This window comes from Pipistrellus kuhlii, unplaced genomic scaffold (assembly GCF_014108245.1).
Source record: "Pipistrellus kuhlii isolate mPipKuh1 unplaced genomic scaffold, mPipKuh1.p scaffold_m20_p_2, whole genome shotgun sequence".
Lineage (NCBI taxonomy): Eukaryota > Metazoa > Chordata > Mammalia > Chiroptera > Vespertilionidae > Pipistrellus > Pipistrellus kuhlii.
The window spans coordinates 183,098,229-183,118,595 of record NW_023425515.1 but is presented as its reverse complement, the minus strand read 5'-3'; the positions used below and the strand labels follow the sequence as shown (position 1 = coordinate 183,118,595).

Below are 20,367 nucleotides of genomic sequence, written 5' to 3'. Positions count from 1 at the left end.
TTTATTGATTTTTTTACAGAGAGGAAGGGAGAGGGAGAGGGAATTAGAAACATCAATGAGAGAGAAACATCAATCAGCTGCCTCCTGCACACTCCCTCACTGGGGATGTGACCGCAACCAAGGTACATGCCCTTGACCAGAATTGAACCTGGGACCCTTGAGTCCACAGGCCGGCACTCTCTCCACTGAACCAAACCGGTTAGGGCTCTAGTGGGAAATATTGATAATGAGGAAGGTTATGCATGTGCGGGGACAGAACTTCACAACCATTAGTATGGCTAAAGTTTTGCTAAGATGTGAAGCAAGAGAGCCGTCACATATTGCTGCTGGAAATGTAAAATGGTACAAGAGCTTTGGAAAACTGCATGGCAGACACACCTTGATAGTCAACCAAGAGAAATGGAAGCATGTATTTACAGAATTATACAGGAATGCCTTTTTGTGTTTGTTTGTTTTTTTAGGAATGCTGTTTTTAATAACAGCCACAATGGAAACAACCCAAATGTCCATCCACAGGTAAACGGAAAAACAAATTGGGATATATCCCTTGAATGGACTACTACTCCGCAATAAAAAGGAACAAACTACTGATGCCCACACAAAGACATGCATGAACCTCCAAACATCATGCTGAGCAAAAGAAAACAGACACAAAGGACTACACTGTACGATCCCATTCATATGAGATTCTGTAACAGGCAAAACTAATCTAGAGTGACAGAAAGATCAGTGGCTGCCTGGGGCTGGGTACAGGGGAGAGGACTGACTGCAAAGAGTAGGAAGGACGTTTGGGGGTCGATGGGAATGTTCTGAATCTTGATGGTGGTGGTGGGTATACATACTTGTAAACATCACCAAACTATACCCTGATAATGTGTGCATTTCATTTTATGTAAATTGTAACGCAGATTGATGTTTTTAAGACAAAACCCAAGCCCATATTTTGTCTTAGGTTCAACAGACACAAAAGTAAAGTACTTTGTCAGTGTGCTGTTAAAAATATGTAAAAGTGCCCTAACGGGTTTGGCTCAGTGGATAGAGCGAAGGCCTGTGTTTTCAAGGATCCAGGTTTGATTCTGGTCAAAGGCATGTACCTTGGTTGCAGGCACATCCCCAGTAGGGAGCGTGCAGCAGTCATCTATTCAATGTTTGTCTCTTGTAGATGTTTCTAACTCTCTATCCTTCTCCCTTCTTCTCTGTAAAAAAATCAGTGGGAAAAAAGATATTTTTTAAAGTATGTAAATGCTTTATTCTAAGTTTCTGTACTTGGCTCTTCCTCTCCGGTGGATAAGAAATAGTTCGCACCCCGGCTGTGGTCCGGGGACCGCTCTCAGAGCAGCCGCGCCCTACCCCGCCGTGTCAGCTCCCTGGGTTCCAGGGGAGGGCGCGGCGGGGAGGACGGGCTCGCGCAGCAGCCGCAGCACCCGGTACGTGTTCAGCCCGGGGACGTCGAAGCCCGGGGACAGCCCGTGGCGGTCCAGCGGGTAGAAGCGGACGAGCTGCCCGTGCTGGGCCTCGAGCGAGAGCCGGGCGCCGTCGCCGAGCGGCAGCGCGCACGGGAACTCGCGCGCCACGTGCAGCTGGAAGACGCGGCCGCGCACGTGGCGCAGCGCCAGCGTCCGGAAGGCCGGCGGCACCAGCGCCTCCGCGCGCGGCCCGAACTGGCGCAGGCGCAGCTCGCCCGCCGGCCCGGCCGCGCGCACCTCGTAGAAGGTGCGGTTGGCGAAGGTGAAGAAGCCGGCGAACGGGCGCGCGCTCGGGGGCGGGGCGGGGCGGGGCGGCGCTCGGCCTCCCGCAGGGCGCGCTCCAGGGCGGGCAGCAGCGCGTCGTAGGCGCGCGCCACCAGGTCGGCCCCGGAGGGCCGCGGCCCCGCCAGCAGCAGCACGAGGCGCAGCAGCACGAGGCCCAGCCGCAGCGGCGGCACCAGGGAGAAGGTGGCGGCGTAGCCGTCCAGGTCGCCGTCCTTGCGCGCCACGCGGTAGCCCCGCTGCGCGTGGAACTCCCACGGGGTGCCGGTCTCGCGGGCGAAGTAGGCGCCGCCGGGGCAGGCCAGCAGCGGCGCCAGCAGCGTCCTGGCCGCGTCGGGCCGCAGGAGCCGCCGGGGCCCGCCGCCCAGGAGCGCCGCGGCCAGCTTGGCCAGGTCGGCGGCCGTGGAGTACATCCGGCCCGACGGCCGGTACCAGCCCAGGTCGTAGAGCGGGGCCGGCCGGCCGCTGCCGTAGAAGCCGGCCGCCAGGCGGGCGCGCACCGGAGGGGTGAGGTCGAAGCCCGTGTCTGCCATCCCCAGCGGCTCCAGCACGTGCTCGGAGAGCCAGCGCTGGTAGTCCCCCCGAGCCGTGTGGGCCGCCAGGACGTGCGCCAGGAGCGAGAAGGCCAGGGTGCTGTAATGGCATCTGGAACGAGAGGAGTGTGTGTGTGTGTGGAAAACTGAGGTGCAGCCCATGATGAGGGAGCATTCCCAGGCCCGGCCAGGTAGCCCCTTCCGACCTGCTCAGACTGTCTGCAATGCCCCCAGAGTGTCATAGGACTGGATCGGGCAGGGAAGGAACCTGCTTCACTGCATCCCAGAGGGGTCAGACCCATCAGAGACTACAGATCACTCATTCTACATCTGGGAAGAGAGGAAGGACGGCCCAGAAAGGGGCAGGGACTTGTCCAGGGTCACACAGCAGGTAGGAGGAGAGCTGGGCTGGGCAAGTGGTAAAGCAAATCTTATTGGTCCTTTACATTTTAGTATGATTTACTTTAGCAAACAGAAATCTAGAGTCTTAGGCTGTTGCGGGGAGAAGCGGGGGCAAGGTGGAATTATAGGGATCATGTGGTTCAAGGATAAGAAACAAGGGGCAGGTTTTCCCCTCCCTTCTCCCAGCTATGGCAGACACCAGCATTCAGTAAGAGGTCTCTCTTCTTTCCCGGAGAAGGTGCAATTTCAAAAAGGCTCAGACAGATGAAAATCCACAAATCCTTTTAGACATTCCTGAACTCAACCTCCCTTAATTTTTTATGTTGTTTTTTTTTATTTTATTTTAGGGAGAAGAAGGGGGAGAGTGAGAAAAAAGAGAAACATCCATTAGAGAAACATCGATCCGTTGCCTTCCATATGCATCCTGCCGGGGATTGAACAACCTAGTATATGCCCTGACCGGGGATCGAACCTGCCACCTTGTGGTGTACAGGACAACACTCCAACGGAGCTAGCCTGACTTCCCTTTTCTACAGATGAGGAAGCTGAGGTCCCAACGGGCCAAGTGCCTCCTCCAAGTCCTCATGGCAAGTTAGTGGCACAGCTGAAAGGAGGACTCCAGCTCGCAGATGTTTGAGCATCACCTGCGTCCTTTCTTCCGCGGGGAAGTGGGCCTGAGGTTCAGCATTTGGAGAAACAGGGCACCTTTTTGCAAAAAAAAAAAAAAAAAAAAGGTCAAGAAGCCTGGAAGGGTGCCTCGGAGGCAGGGGAGTGCCAGCTGTCCTCTGTCCAGCCCCTCACTCCCTGAGCTGGGCTTCTCTGTTCGGTAGCCACCCCAGCTCTCCACTCCCATCGGCATCCCATTTATTTCCATGCTGGCACTGGACAGCATCTCTATTTATCTCGTTTATCTGTTCACTGATAAGAAGGCTCACTGTTGACTCACAAGAATGCAAACTCTATGCGGAGGAACCTGGTTACCAGTAAACGTGTTGCTTCTGTATCTCGGTTAGCACATTCCGGGCACAGAGTTGGTGCTCAGTCAGTGTTGAGTTGATGAGTGCAAAGAACTCAAGGCTCACACGGCACCTGCCTTGCCGTAACACCCTCTCTGGGCCTCGGTCTTTCCAGCTGTGGAATAGGGGTTGTATTCCGTGACCCCGAGGTCTCTTCAGGTTCTGACCAGCCAGGATGAGAGGATGCAGTCTGTCTGCGCGGTGGGGGGTGCGGGGGGAGGATCCTGAGGAGGATCCTATTAATAATTTTGGCAGAGCACCAAGGCACACTCCTCACCTGGTTCCTGGCTCTGCCACCAGCACATCATCCTTGAGCAGGCTCAGGGCCTCCTGGGTGCTGCCCCTCCACAGCAGCGAAGTGGATCGCAGCCTTCGGGGCAGCCCTGGGGAGGAGCAGTGGTCAGACCTGCTGGGCTAGCTGAGGGCGGATGGAGGGGTCATTGAGTGCACTGCCTCCCTCCCCACCTTCCATGGGTTGAAAGGTAACAACAACAAAATCACTCGAACAACAAAAATGGTCCAGCATTGCCGAAACCGGTTTGGCTCAGTGGATAGAGCGTCACCCTGCGGACTGAAAGGTCCCGGGTTTGATTCCAGTCAAGGGCATGTACCTTGGTTGCAGGCACATCCCCGGTAGGGGGTGTGCAAGAGGCAGCTGATCGATGATTCTCTCTCATCGATGTTTCTAGCTCTCTATCCCTCTCTCTTCCTCTCTGTAAAAAATCAATAAAATATATATATTTTTAAATGGTCCGGCATGGACTCTCCTCCTGCTTGTGTTTTAGTGGGACACAAAACCTCTCAAGCCCCAGTCCCCTCACCTGTGATGTGAGGGACATAATATATTTAGTCATCCCTCTATCATAGGGATGATGGGAGGATTGGGTAAAATAAAATGCTTAGCATGGTGTCTGGTCATAGCAACTGCTCAAAAAGTAATTATCATCAACTACTATAGATAGCAGTTTGATTCAACAAAATTCTTGAGATCAGTGGCCAGACAGCTTTGGACTTATCTAACCATTTGGACTTTTCTGTTTATTATCTGTGAAAACTATTGGAAGAACCATGGGGTTTGGGTTCTCTCCACGCCTCCGTTCAGTGGTGGATTTCCAGCTTCTGTTTTTGTGCCAACATATGTTCTGGGTCCTGGGGAATCGGTAATGAACAAAGTCCCTGCCTGTGTGGAGTGAGTGGAGAGGCCAGACAACGAGCAGATACATATTCATGCTACAGAGAAAGTAATTTGGTCAGACCAAGGCCTTGCAGAGCGGTCCTTGAGCAGGTGAGACCTGGAGAAGGTGAGAGAGGGAGCCATCCTTCTCAGTAAGAATGTCTCGGGCAGAGGGAACAGCACATGCAAAGTCCCTGAGGCAGGAAGGTCTTGGAAAGTTTGAGGAATAGCATGGCCCAGCCGGTGTGGCTGGAGACAAGTGAGAATGGGGAGACTTTGGCCAGTTCAGGGAGCAGCAGAGAGTGGGCTCAGCCTGGCGCGATGAGAGTCCGCTCCACGGTTCCCCCCACCTGAATTATTTGGGGCCAAATAAGGTAAGTGCAAAACCATTCACCTGAGAGCTGGCTGGCCATCCTCTGGAGGGTGACGGGCGAAGGCCTGGGGGCTGGGCCCGCCTCCTCCAGCCCATCCATCAGGCTCTGTTGGGTGGGGGCCGATGCCATGCCCAGCGGGTTGTTAATGGCGAAGGAGCTGGCATAGCGCTCCAGAGGGTCATCGAGGGAGGCTACGGTGCCCTCCTCCCACAGGCGGTACAGCATGAGGACTGGAAAGATCTTGGAGACACTGGAGATCCTAGACAATGTTGGGGACACGGGTGCAGAGAGCATACCCTTGGCCCCACAATCCATCTCTACCTTGCACCCCAGCCTCCAACTCTCTAGTGTTCTAGGGGAGCACTGAATCCTACTGCTTTATTTAATGTCTCAGATGAAAATCCACCAGCCTCTATATAACTGGCTTTGGGATGCTTGAGAATATTCCAGAGGCAATAGGGCTGGGCTGAATGGACATTCCTGAGTATCTGCCCAATGGCAGGCCTTCCCCCAAGCCCTTCCCACTGTGGACAGACCTGGTTGGGTCATGCCTCTGCCTCTCACTGGTTAAGTGGTCTTGGGCAAGTCCTAGACTTTCTGAGATTCGGCTTCCTTGTCCGTTTCACAGGCTGTAGAGAGGATTAAACAAGAGCATGCTCCTAAAGTGTTTGGCGAGATACCTGGGGGTAGTGAGTGCACAGTAAGTGACAGAAAGTATAATTGTTGTCCCAAACTTGGCCCATAGCAGGCGCATGGTGAATGGAACTGCTGCAGGCCTCACTGTATCTCTGGGAGCAGATGTGTTCACTTTGCATTGTAAGCGTTAAGGGTCCTGCAGGCAGCACCTCGGCGGGGATGTGTGCAGCAGAATGTCCCCAGGGACTTCCATCTGGGCCACTGCTGCCGATTGGCAGGGACCAGGGCCAGGAGCCCAGGACCTGGGCATACGATGTGAGGGAAGGAGGGGACTCAGGGAGCCTCTTGGAATTAGGGAGGTTTGGGGCTAAGGGGTCTCCAGAAGCGATTCCTTCCTGGCCTGTTACCTCTGTGGTGTGACGTTGGGCACTCACTGGTCCTCTCTGGACCTCAGTCTCTTCATCTATAAAACTATTGTATAATATCAAGACTTAATGAAGGGCTTGGAAACCCCAATCATGATTCGCTTGAGTTCCCCTACCTCCTAAGTCCCCCCTATTCTCCCACCCCAGGTCCCTCCATAGGACCCCGCAGGTCACCAGGCTGACCGGTACATGGTGTACTCATCGCGGGGGGCCGGAAGCTGGGTCGGAGCCATTCTTCTTCCCGAAGTTCCCAGTCCAGAGCACGGCGTCGTTGTGGATGACAACTGCAGATATGGCCGCCAGCCCAGGGGCAGACAGTGCCTGGCGCAGGATCCTCTCCACCTTGCAGGAGAAGAGCAGGAGGCTCAGAATGTGGGTGCAGAGACACACCCCCCTCTTGTCATCGGCACACCCTGCCCATGCCCACACCACACCCTGCACACGGGTCGCCTTTCCTGGCTCCCCTTCACCCTCCCCCACCCCCACCCCCAGTTGCTGGAGAAGAGCCCAGGGAGCCTCCAGACTTTGGACTCTCATACCATGGGCCCCCACTCTGGCCGCAATCAGAGCCGCTCCCCTAGAATCTGTTTTATATGTGGAAATTCCTCATGAGATTTTTGTTCAAAGAAACATTTCCTTGGCAAAACGTTAAAGGAGGGAGGGGACAGATCTATTGATCTAGTCAAACCCTTGTCTTATGCCCTAGAATAGGGGTGTCGAACTCAATCAGAGAAGGGGCCAAAATCTAAAATCCAGCCTAAATCGCGGGCCGAATGGTTTACTGAACAGTCATAAACTGTCATTGTGATGAAAACGCAGCGGAGTGCAGTGATGACAGCGCGGTGCGGGCCACATTGCAAGGCCTGGCGGGACGGATTTGGCCTGCGGGCCTTGTGTTTGACACATGTGCCCTAGAATAATAATTTTTCAGCCCATGCGCCCAAGAATTTTAAAAATATGCAATATCTCCAAAAAGTAAAATATGCACTATCTGACTATTTGGTCAGGGGTGCTGACCTTTTTTCTCTTGGATTATCAAATTTAAAAATTGACAACAGCCAATACAACAGTAGTCAAGCGGTGTGAATAACTCAAAATTTATACCTTTTTTTTTTGGCCAGGCAAAAAATAATAATTTGTTTTCGGTATGCCATAGAATTTTAGTGATTCGGTATACCACAGAATTGGTTTATGTGTGCCATGAGATAAGAAAAGGTTGCAACTCACTACCCTAGAAAAACTCCAGTAGGCCTAGTCTGGCCCCCTAGTGCTGGAGAATTCACTATTTCTAGAAGGCCCCTAATTTCTCTTTTGAACATTTATTGAAAATGCCTCATTCTTTGCAATGACAGAGTGTAATGATGATGACAACAGCTAACATATACTGGACGTTTAGAATGTGCTAGGCACAGTATAAAGTGATTTTCATACACTGTCTCATTTATAACCTTCACAATAAGTCAGTGCTAATTTCTCCCCACTTTACAGATGAGAAAACTGAGTCTATGAGATATTGATATGAAAGTGACTTGCTCAAGTGACGAATGGTTCGTGGAATCGGAATTAGAATCCCAGGCTAAGTCCAGCCCCTGTTCTTAATTAATCGCCTTGCTGAGTGATTTTGCAAATCCTGAGTTGAGAGCTCTGCCTACCTGTAGCTTTCACCCCTGCCCTAGCTTTGTGTCTCTAAATCTGTTTCTTCCCCTATTGATAGTGACTCACAAGGTATTCTGACAAAGAGGTTAGCACATACTAAGTGCTCACTATGCGGCAGCCAAGGTGTTCATGGTTGCTTTTTCATTAATTACCATGTCCCTCCCACCCTGAGAGCCACCCGGCACCCTCTGTTCCCTCTCCTTCACAAAAGCCTCCCATGTGTTTGCCCACAGTGAGTGTGCCTCCATTGGCCTGCACCTTCTCTCCCGTGGAATCATCTGCCTCCTTCCCTTCAGCTGCTCCTCGGGTGACAATTTCAAATCCCCCGCCACGCTGCTGCCCTCACCTCTCTGATGGGGTTTCATTTGTCTGCATGCCTCCTGAGGTGAGTGACCCAAGTGGGCGGGGTCTGACTGGCACAGACTAGAGCCCGCTGACAGCCCCTTCTACTGCTAGACCGTCCTCAGTGGTAAAAGCTATATTGTGGGATGTTTTGTTTTAATTATTTTGCAGGGACCTCTGTCATCCTCTCCAATCTCATCTTTCTCCCCCCTCCACCTATGGCCCCACCAGAGTGAATTGCCTCAGAGTTCTTTGTGTGCACCTGGCACTTACTCTGCTGACTCTGGGTCCTGGCACAGGCTGTTCCTTCTACGGAGCACAGCCTCCGCCCTCCTCCCTCCCCCATCAAGCTCCTTTATTATTCACATGCCCATCAGCTGGGTATCTCCTAGTGTTCACATCTCAGCTTAGACACCACTTCCTCCGGAAGCCTTCCCTGACCCCAAAGTCAGTTCCTTCGTGCCCCCTGCCCCAGTCCCTAAACTTTCCCTGTCCTCGCTCTTACCCTGTGTTATCACTGTTTATTATCTTCACTGTTCCTTCGTTCCCAACTGGTAGCTTCTTAGGAACAAAACACTATCTTCTTTCTGCCATGTCCCTGGTGTCTAGCTCAGAGTCCGTGCTCAGAAATTACATGATGAATGAGTGCCACGTCCAGTGCAGAGAGTGGCCCTCTCCTTCAACACTCAGGCCTGGCACCCACCCTCCTGGGCCATACTGACCTTTTCCAGGGCCTCCTTCAACACGGGGAGAGGGTGTGCCAGGGGCACAGGCTCAGGGTGCTGGGGGCACATCCTCACAGGGGCAGAGGGCGCCTCTGGTCCCAAGGACCCTGCCGGGAATATCACATGGTGAGAAGGAAATAGCAATCAGGATAGGGGTCTAGAGGGCATCCTAGAAGAGATGGGAAGGTGGCGGCAAAGGCCAACCCTCCCAGCTGGCAACCCTCACCGGGAGTATCAGGGAGCAGAGACCAGTCCTGGGTATCCAGGAGCAAAGAGCAGGGTGTGCCTGGAGGGGAGGGGACAGTTCCATGCACACCACCTGCAGCTTGGCCTTCAAGATACCCATTAGGCCAGAGTTCCCGGTGGCAGCCCTTCTCTCTTGCACGCCCGCCTTCCTCCCTCTGTGTGGTCAGCAGATTTAGACAGGTTCCTGCTCAGGGCAGGCTGAGCCATGTGCTATCTGTCTGTCTCTCTTCCCCCAGTTCTGATTATGTGTTTGGGTGGGGAAGTGGACTTGGGGCTCCACTTCGGCGTCAGGCCTAAACCACAGGGAGAACTCAGTCTATCACTTGAGCCACGTGTTCGGGCATGGGGGATTCATGTCTGGTTCTGCTTTGGTTTGGCTGTATGGCTTCTTTGGAACCTCGAGGAAGAGGGTGTGGGCATCCCAACGGCCCCCAGACCTCTCCTCGTCCCCTGAAGAGCCATGTGGAGTGGTGGTGATGGTACAAGCACCTTGAGGAGCTGCACCCTTTCCAAGTCCTTCCTGAGACTCCCCAGAACTAAGACTAGACGGGAAGTTCACTGTGGCCATAAATTCTTTTAGCGCCTCCCAACTCTAGACTCTGGCTGGCTTTGAGAATGAGGTAGAATTGGTCATTGATCCTGGGTCTCCCCAAAATTAGGCCTTCATGCGCCTTTGCTCCCTGGGAATACTGCCTCCTCCTGAACAAGCCTGGGATAGCGGTCTTGAGAGGGAGAATCCACATGGAAAGAGAGATCCAGCCCCACCCCCTGCATTGGAGAGAGAGCTTAGATTAGACCAGCAGCAGAACTGCTAGCCAGCCCACAGACTAACAGAAAGAATGAATCACTTCGTTTGAAGCCAGCAAGTTTGGGGTTGGCATTAGGATCCTCATTTTATACACAAAGGCATCAAGGCACAGAGAGATCATATGACTGGCCCCAAGATGAACAGTTAGAGGCCAGAGCTTGTGAGTCTAAATCGTACGATGCCCTCGGGTCAGGAGTGGCAGCTCAGAGCCCCCAAGGACCCACAGGGGCGGGAGAAACTGGAGGATGTCTCTGCACTCACCGGTCTTCAGCTTGGGGAGGTAGTACTGCCACAGGAAGCAGCCGGTCATGAGCACAGAGAGCAGAAAGAAGAAGCTGCAGGAAGCTGGGAAAAGCCACTTCTTTACTTTCAGCGGGCCAAGCCACCAGCCAGCCTGGAATGGGGGAGACACAGGGCACAGCTTCCATGGGACTCAGCCAGGGGGAAGAAAGAGAGGGACCCCACCCTGACCCCTTCTATACCTGAAGTTCACCCAGACATAATGGAAGTCCACAGGGAAGTTCTAGTGTGTGCGTGTGTGTGTGTGTGTGTGTGTGTGTGTGTGTGTGTGTGTTTTACACCTGGGAAACCAAGGTCCTTCCCAGCATGACCCATTCAACAGCTCCGCCATGAATGTACCTCTGTACCTCTGCGCCTTTGCATAGTGTGTTCCTTCTGCTGGGCCTGCTGTCTCTCTTCTGTATACTTAGTGATACATCTCCTCCATGAAGCCTTCTGCAACTGCCTTCACCCAGGTCCCCTCCAAGGCACTGGGGACAAGCCTGTTATGGCATAGATCCAACTCTCTCCCTAGTACAGTAGTTGTTTGACTACTATGGCCGATTTACCTAATGGAGGGGGAATTCTCCAAAAATTCAACCTCCTTCCCTATCCCCAGATGAAACACCCATTCTGATCTTGGTGTTTGTCATCATGCATGCTTTTATTCTTTGGGTTTACGCATCCATCAAGAGCATGTAGTATTGTTTTGCACATTTTTAAACTTACACGAATATTATTCTCCTGTATTATCCTTCTGCAACTTGTTTTTTCCCCACTTGGATACACATAGTTCTGGATTATTCATTTCAGCTTCTGTCGAGGATGCTGCTACATGAATATACTTCATAGTAGAATAGACCATGGAGATGGGCCAGGCTTCCTTACAAACGGGACAATTTTATACATTCGAGGTGAGAGCACTATAAGTAGGAGTGAAATTTCTGGATGGTAACGTATGGCCATCTTCATCTTAACCATATTCTCTCCTGCACTCCCCAGAGTTGTTCCAGTGATTCTCATTGCTATCTTTAATTTGCATTTTCTCTGTTGCTAATAAGGTTGAACACCTTTTTATGTGTTTACTATTTATATTTGGGTTTGCTTTTATGTGAATGGATTGTTTTTATCCTTTGCCTATTTTTTTATTCAATTTTCTTCAGAGCTCTTTATAAGTTCTCTGTGCTTCTGCTTCCTTACCTGTAAAATAGAGATGATAATGGCACTTGCCTCATAAATTTGTAAGGATTAAATGAGTTAATACGTATAAAGTACATCTTGTCCGACACATTGTAAGACCTGTTAACTGTTATTCTTGAAGAGAGGGTTTTTTGCAATGGTTTTGGTTGTTGCCAATCAAATTTATCAACACTGTCTTTTTTTGTTTGCTGTGCGTGTGTGTCTGCGTGCATGGGTTTGCTTAAGAAATCCTTTTCGCAGAGATCTTAAATGTAGATTTCTATACATTCATATAAAAACATGTTTGGTTTTAGTGAAAGGAAATGATTTCATTTTATTTGTTTTTATATGAATTATCAGTCATCTCAGCACCCTCACTGGCTTGTATACATACTGGCACCTGTTTTCTAGGCTTTTTCATTTAGAGTCTCACTGAGTTTCTAGTCCATCGCTCCCTGTCAGTCCTCCCTTTTCAACTCCATGGACCGTTCCTGCCTCTTCCTCTTTGCACCTTGATGCATTGCTCCCCTCTGTGCCTTTGCACCTGCCCTTCCCTCTGGCTGCCCTTTGCCACTGACAAACGTGGGAAAGCCCATGTGAAGCCTCCTCATTCTCCCCCAGGGTCCTCTCCTCTCTGCGCACTCGTCACTGCATTGTAACAGGAACCTGCACTGGTTAATCCTGGCTTCTCTGACTGGCCCCGACCAGGTGACTAGTGTCTCCAGCACCAAAATCATTCCTTCAGGGCTTTTATGCCTGCAAAACCTGGCACTCCGCCTGACACTGGCACATTCTCAGGAAATGTGTTTTGAACTTTACATCGTCCTGAGTCAGTTGTAATTCTGGACACATCCCTTCCCCTCTTAGGGCCTCCATTTCTTCAACTGCTGGAGAGGGCTGGGCTATTTGTGAAGAGGATAATGTACATCTAGAAATCCCATTTGATTTCAGAAGTATCTCCCAGCTTTAGAATGTGGTACTCATACTGAAGCCATTCTTTATTCATAATCTCCGAAGATTGGAAACAACCTAAATGTCCTTCAACTGGTTATGAAAAGACAAAACTGGGGCACATCCATGTAATGGGATGCTGCTCAGCTAAGTACAGGAACACACTGCTGACGAACACAAAGATGTGGTCGTGGGCAGCAGATGGTGGCGCTGGGAATGTCGCTCTGTGCTGTGCACCACCACACCCTCTGCACCCCCAACTTGTAGCCCTCCTCTGCGGCCCAGCCTCATCACACGTCTGTCTCCAAAGTCAGGATTTATTCCCATTGACCCAAAAGTGCAGCCGGTATCTAACCTCTGAGCTGCTCACCAGCTGCTCACATTTGGACTTGCAATATCCATTAGGAATCTCTCCCCTCTCCCTTCGCTGGTGTAGGGTGAGGGTGAGGGGATGGGAGAAGGGAGAGGGGAGAACTCAGGAAGAACCAGGCTCTCCCAGCCCCACCCATAACACAGCAACCCCAGCTCCTTCCCAGGTGGTCCAGCCCACAGACTCTCACCTCCTTCTCCTCTCACTGCCCACTCTGGGACAGCCCTTCCTGTCCAGTCATCCGTTCAGAAACAATCCCCAAGAGCAAGCTGTGTGCCGGGCACCGTGCTACCTCCTGAGGCTCAGTGCCTTTGGCCAGCCTCTGTCCCTGTGGAGCCAGCAGGACGGTGGAGCAGTCAGACTCAGGGCTCTGGGCCCAGGCGAAGCACGACTTGATTTCAGTTCCCCCCTTACTACCTTTGGACAAGTGGCTTCACCTCTTTGAGCCGCAGTTTTCTCGTCTGCGTCTGCGTAATGGGAATGGCCTTTGTCCTACACCCCATGGAATCTCAGTAAGGGTAAATGAGATGATGCTGAAAGCCGCTCACGGTGGGTAGCTAGTGTTGTTATGATAATTTCCCTGGGAGACAGATGTGCACAGGTCATGGGTACAGAGCTCTGGGGGCTCCAAGGTACCTGTGAGCTCAGCTTTGGTGGGGGGGATGGTGGGAAGGAAAGCTCCACTGAGCAGAGAGTTGGGGATGAGTTGGGGGCACTCTGATCAGAGGCTTGGAGATGTGAAAAGGAAGAGGAGCCCAGTCTGGTTTTGAGAACTTGAGCTAATAGGCTCAAAGCACTCGGAGCTTCCTTGCCAGGGGTGCACCCTAAGAATGTGGGGATGACGATGAAGGTGCTAAGGGCAATCTAGGCTAATATTAGAAGCAAACCTCGTGGGGCCAGGCCTCACCTGGGTCTTCATGCTCTCCAAGGCGTGGAAGGTCCTGGCTGGCTAAGGATTCAGGTCCACAGCCCAGGAGACACTGCATAGGAGGTTCAGTCACAGGAGCGAAGGCAGAGAGTGATGGCTGGGGTGAGGCTGGAAAGAGGAAGGGGACAGAAATGCTAGGAGGAGAAGTGGGCAAAGCAAGCCCTCCCCTTCACAAAGCCCCACCTCCAAGGCAAGGAGAGGCCAGCTCAGAGACCCTGGAGGGTGACCAGCTCTCTGGTCTGCCAGATCTGTCCTGACTTTAGCATTGGACATCTCAAATTCCGCAGTCCCAACTGGAAGAGTCGATTACACACACACACACACACACACACACACCACACACACACACACTACACACACACACACATACACACGTCCGCACACCACACACACACCCCACACACATACACATACTACACACAAACACATACACACATGCCACACACACCACACTCATACACATACTACACACGCACACACCACACACACACCACGCAAACACCCACATGTGCACTCGCGCATCACACACCACACAAACATACCACACATACATACACACATACCACGCACCACACACACACACACATACCACACACACCACACACACATGCCACACACACACACTCACACACACTGTCAGACCCCCAGCATGCCTAGCCTCAGCTCACCTCTCTGGAGGGCTCAGGAAGGGAAGGGTAGTTGAGGCCCCGCCATGGCTGGCCAGTGCCTCTCAGGGTCCGTGTTCCAGGGACAGGACGGCTTCCTGGGCTCTGAGCCGCAGGCTTCACCCAGGCTCCCCAGGGGCTGGCAGACGTGGTGTCCGATTTCCCCAGCACTAAGCCCTCTGTGCCTTCTGCCGTGGGGATTAGTTCCTGGGGTCCCCCTGGCAGCCAGTGCGGAGGGGGGAACATCTGGCAGGGAGGCTGGCAGCACCACGTGACCCACGATGCTCCAGGCTGAGTGAAGAAAGCCTTTGTCAACCTCAATATAGAAGAGACGATGGGGCTGCCAGGACAACCCACCCACCCCCACCCCAGCGCCTCCACTACCTCTGAGGAACGCAGTTTGAAGACCACTGGGCCAGCCTATACTTTCATTTATTTTTTTATTAATTGATTTGGGGGTGGGTGGGGGGGAGAAACATTGCTTGTTGTTCCACTTATCTATGCATTCATTGTTTGCTCTTTGTATGTGCCCTAACCAGGGATCAAACTCAAAACCTTGGCATAGCAAGACAACACACTAACCAGCCGAGCTGCCAGGCAAGCCTGACCGTTAAACATTCATATAACTCGGTTCAAATCCAATTCTGTCCCTGCCTGTGTGGCCTTGGGTAAGTCGTGCCTTCTTTGTCTCTTCATCTATAAAATGGAGATAAGCCCTAGACGGTTTTCCTCAGTGGAACCTGAAGGGTCACAGGCTCAACTCTGGTCAAGGGAGCTTGCAGGAATTGATGTGTCTCTCTCACATCCGTGTGTTTTCCCCCTCCCTTTCACTCTCTTTAAAAAATAAATAAATGGTATCCAGCCATGGTGGCTCAGTGGTTGAGCGTCGACCTATGAACCAGGAGGTCATAGTTCGATTCCCAGTCAGGACACATGCCTGGGTTGCAGGCTTAATCCCCAATCCTGCAGGAGGCAGCCAACCAATGATTCTCTCCCATTATTGATGTTTCTATCTCCTGTTCTCTTCTTCTCTGAAATTAATAAACATAATTTTTTAATATATTTTATTGATTTTGTACAGAGAGGAAGGGAGAGAGATAGAGAGTTAGAAACATCGATGAGAGAGAGTCATTGATCACCTGCCTCTTGCACACCCCCCACTGGGGATATGCCCGCAACCAAGGTACATGCCCTTGACCGGAATCGAACCCGGGACCCTTCAGTCCCCAAGCCAATGCTCTATCCATTGAGCCAAACCGGTCTTGGCTAAACATAATTTTCTAAAAAGGGACAAAGGCAATGGGTATTTATGAGAAATGGAAAGGGAAAATTATATCAGAATGAAGACATTTCTGTTGGTACAGATAATAGAACATGGTGATGTTCATTCTAAACAATGTTTTTCATTTTTGGGCCGCTAATCATCAGTCTAGTTGTCATAAATGCTTTCCTATTATCATTGCAAATGTTCTTTTGCAAGGCATGAGGCTGCTTAGGTCCCATCCCAAGGTTATTTTGCCCTGTTTTTAACATTCCAGGGTCTGAGGTATAAGGCAGTTCCTCTGGATGGCAGCTCTGACATTTTAAAGTGGCTCCACTTATGATATTGTTTACACTGGAGAGCTTTTACAAACCTCTGCTGTCTGGGTCCCAACCCCAGAAGCCCCCTGGAGTGCCACCTGGGCATCACAATTTTTGAAGACTCCTTAGTAATTCTGTGTGGTCAAGGTTGAGAGCCATGGCCTTGGGCCGGGGTGTGTCCAGCTCATTTCAAATATGTGTAGGAATCGTCTAGGGATTGAGCTAAACTGCAGGTTCTGAGTCAGTGGGTCAGATGGTACAGGAAAGTCTGCATTTCTCACAAGAACCCAAGTGGTGTCGATACTGGTCCGTGGACCACCCTGTGAGGAGCAAGGCTCTGCTATTTGTGAATTGCACCAGCTTCCACCATCATTTTCGTTGCCTCCCAGCCACCCTGCAGTTGGGCGGGGCTTGACTTAATATCTCTCTTTGCTGGTGCTCAGCGTGGGTATGTGAATGGGTAGAGGCAAACTTTCTGGATCTTCTTCTATAACCCTCTGTGATTGGCCTGCAAAGAGGATTGATCAATTAGAGTGAGAAGAGAGCTGAGTGGTTTTATCCAAACTCCACATTGTATGGCTGGTGGAACAGGCTCTGAGAGGGGAGGTCATATAGCAAGTGGGGTGACAGCGATGGAGCTGGGATCCAGGTTTTTTCCATTGCACCTGGCTGCGTGGCTCCTCTTTCCTGAGGCTCAGAGCAGGCCGGGCAGCCTGCCTCAGGGTCACCGACTGAGTGGTGACAATGTCCCACAATCCCCAGGGGCAGGTCTGTTCTGTGCCCATTTCACACCTGAGGAAACTGATGCTCTAAGAAGTGAGGTTCCAGGAAGTGGCAGGAATGGGATTTGGACCCAGGAGTCCTCACTGATTCCGGGACACAAATGCATCTCCATGTTGTCTCCCCACTGGATGAGGAGGTCCTCTAAGGCAGCAGTCTGGTGGTCCATGAGGTCCAAAAGGTTGGTGACCGCTGCTCTAGAGCAAGGACTGCTTCTCATTTTGGTTTGTGTCACCAAACAAGGACTGAATGTCCAGAGGATCAGTCAATCCCCTTCAAGGTTCTGCACCTCTTTGGATCAAGACTTCACCCCAGGACACCAGCTCCTCTGTGGGAGCTTGTCCATTGCCCTAGGCCCCAGTCCCAATGAAACCATTTCTCACTGCCCAGACTAACCTGCCCCTCCGGATTTTAGCTAAAATCCATAGCATGTCATATAGAAAAGTGGCCACACGGCGGCAGTAGGTACCCATGTGTAGCTACTGGAGCCACCACCTCTGAAGAATGTGTTCCTTAAGTGCTCTCCCTGCAGGCGTTTGTCCAAGGACTTTTTCCTCTCTGAACCAAGATAATCTCCACAACTGCCCCTCAGGAGAGGAAGGAGTTAATCATCTTCTCTAGAGCTGAAAAATTTGATGAAGTCCTTTGCTTAAAGAACCTTCAGTGGGCACCTGCTGCTCTTTGGAAAAATCATAATCTTTATCTGCTACGCTGATTGTTACCCAGACCATTAGAAGGTTCCCAAGTTCAAGTGGACTAGGCTTCAGAGACTAAACCTCAACCGGTGGACCCTTGAGTCAAACTGCCAGAGTTCAGATCCCAGCCCCACCACTTATTACTTACTAGAGGCCCTGTGCACAGATTCCTGCACCGGTGGGGTCCCTCAGCCTGGCCTGTGCCCTCTAGCAATCCGGGACCCCTAGCTGGATGTCAGACCGCCGGTCATTGATGCAGTCTGACATCCCTGAGGGATGTAGTAGTGTGCGAAGTAGCAGGCAGTGGGGGAGGAGCCGAGCCTGGGTGGGCGCCACACCATTCCCACTCATCCTGGCCCTCTGCGCCTGCCACTGCCTCCATTCAGTAGCATGCCACAGAGGCCGGAGAGGCTCACGCCACTGAAGCTGCGCTTGCCAGCCATGAGCCAGGCATCTGGAGCCCGTTGGTCAGCTGAGCGGAGCTCCTATTGTGGGAGCATACTGACCACCAGGGTGTAGTTCCTGTGTTGAGCATCTGCGCCCTGGTGGTCAGTGCATGTCATAGTGACTGGTCGTTTGGTCACTTAGGCTTATAGATGTGACTTGGGTCAGATTTCTTGGCTGCACTTAGATCTCGCCGTGCTCATCTATAACAAGGGTATTGAAATAGAACTTGCACCCATGGGTGGGAGCAAGGATTACATGAGCTAAGACACCTAAAGCACACGGTGCCCAGCTGGCTCACAGCAAGTGCTCCGTAAACAGTAGCCACTATACATATAAAGCTCTCGCTGAGCCAATCTAGACAAAGTAGGAATATTCCTACCTGAACCCGTTTTCGGACATGGGCAGTTATATGTTGCTTTCTCTTGAGTTCGAAGAGGAAGTGACCTTAAAGTTAAAGTTGTAAATGCTTTATCACGTGGGAAATTAATCACGCACTCTGAAAGTGTTTTTACTCTTAATGTGGTATATAGGGAGATATTAGAATAAGTTTAATCAATTTATCAGTCATTGTTTTTATCAATGTTGTTTTTATGACCTGTGTTTGTTGTTGTTATATCATGTTGTTATTTTTTCCAATTAATTTCCTTTCAATGAGCACAAATCCATGCAGCAGGCCACTAGTTACTATAACCAACAAAGGATTGCTAACTATACTCAAGACACAGTTAAAAACATAGCTGAACAACTATATACCACCAGCAGGATGATGTGGGAAAATAGATTGGCCTTGGATATGATTCTGGCAGAAAAGGAGGAGTATATGTAATGCGAAGGGGGAGGGGGTGCGGGCAGTGTTGTGCATTCATCTCTGACAACAGCTCCAGACAGAACGATCACTAAGGCCCTACAGGGATTAACAACTCTAGCTAACGAGTCAGCTGAGAATCCTGGGATTGAGGATCCTTTCTCCGATTTAGCAATGGTTTGGAGAATGGAAGGGAATGACAGTAGTGGATGTTATATTATCCCATGTTTGAGAGGTCTTATCTAAACGTTAATTGAAACCACATTGACCAAACAGCAAAATAATCTCTTAGACACAGCAGAGCAGGAAAGTCAACGAATGTTAGCCAAGTTTGAAGAAAAGAGTTAAATAAGAAATGGGAAGAATTGTGAGAATAAACAAGTAATCTTTTCTGTCAAAGAAGGAGTTTAGGCAGCCATAATTTTGGGTCAAGTGACTTTCAATCCCCTGTAGGCCACCATTTTGAAGTGGCAAAGGTCAACCCCTCCTTTTAAATCAGCCAATCACGCAAGAGTATGAGTTTAAGCTCTGTGACCAATCAAGAGTGAGGGACAGGTCATGTGCATCAGGCATAAAAGCCTGAGTGGACCACCCACTCAGTGTGTGCATCATACTCACAGACCCTGTGCCTGCACACCCTCCTGCAGGAGTAAAGATGTTTGCCTTGCTGGCTGGCTCCCAAGCATGCTTTGTGTTGTTCTACCAGGACCCCTGATACCGGGGGGTCTCTGTATTCCTAACAATAAATAAGCTAAGTGGTATGTTAGAAAGTGACACCTGCTATGGAAAATAGGTAGAGCCAGGTAAGAGGGACAAGTTATAAATATTAAACTGGGCAGTCAGGGTGGCCTCATCGAGAAAGAATTTAACAGATCAGCTAAAGGAAGAAAGGGAATCAGATATACAGACAACTGAGGAAGAGCATCCATGGTGGGGGAGTGTCCAATGCAGAGGCCAGAGGATGAGTCTGTGCCTAGCTTAAGGACCTGTATCAAAGATACACTTTAGAAATAAATCACTGGCACTTAACAGTAGATGACATTGAGAGCCATCACTACAGGAGTGAGATGGAGTAAAGAAGGGATCCGAGGACTGAGCCCTGAGGTCCAGAGGTAAATGCAGCTGGGGGACTGCCAGTCATTTGGTTTGGTTAGAGTTTACGAAATAGTGGGAGAGATGATTTTAAGTAGGACACCAACGAGGCACGAAGCCACAGTGAGGTGGCGCTGCCCTTTCCAATCTCCTATGGGAAGAGTCTCAGCTTGGTGCTAGCATGCCTTTTAAGCACTAACCCTTGCTAAATCTCCTTTTTTTTTTTAAACCCAAAATTCACAGGTTCAGATCCATCAGAAGGCAACCCAGCTCTGATTAGAACTTAATAACATCATTTAGTTTCCATGGTCTTTATTTTGACAGTTAAGGTCTATTTCGGGCAAATGATGCTGTTTTTAACTTACAAATAAATTATTTACCTTTATTATTATGTTCCTTTACAGATACATTTATTTAAGGAAAAATAGTCCATTGAAAGGGACAATGTTGAGTTGTCTCATGTCTCATGTCAATTCAGGTGTCTCATGACTATGGCAAAAATCACAGAGG

The 20,367-nt window shown here is 50.7% G+C and overlaps 1 protein-coding gene across 1 annotated transcript; it reads right to left on the bottom strand.

Moving 5' to 3' along the window:
• Positions 1-1,346: 1,346 nt before the first annotated feature.
• On the bottom strand, positions 1,347-16,987 carry LACTBL1 (lactamase beta like 1). The gene is given in 10 exon segments (XM_036445191.2): positions 1,347-1,781; positions 1,784-2,393; positions 3,977-4,082; positions 5,268-5,506; positions 6,492-6,511; positions 6,513-6,650; positions 9,029-9,138; positions 10,347-10,517; positions 13,772-13,900; positions 16,906-16,987. Coding segments are annotated over 10 exon segments (2,040 nt in total).
• Positions 16,988-20,367: the final 3,380 nt, after the last annotated feature.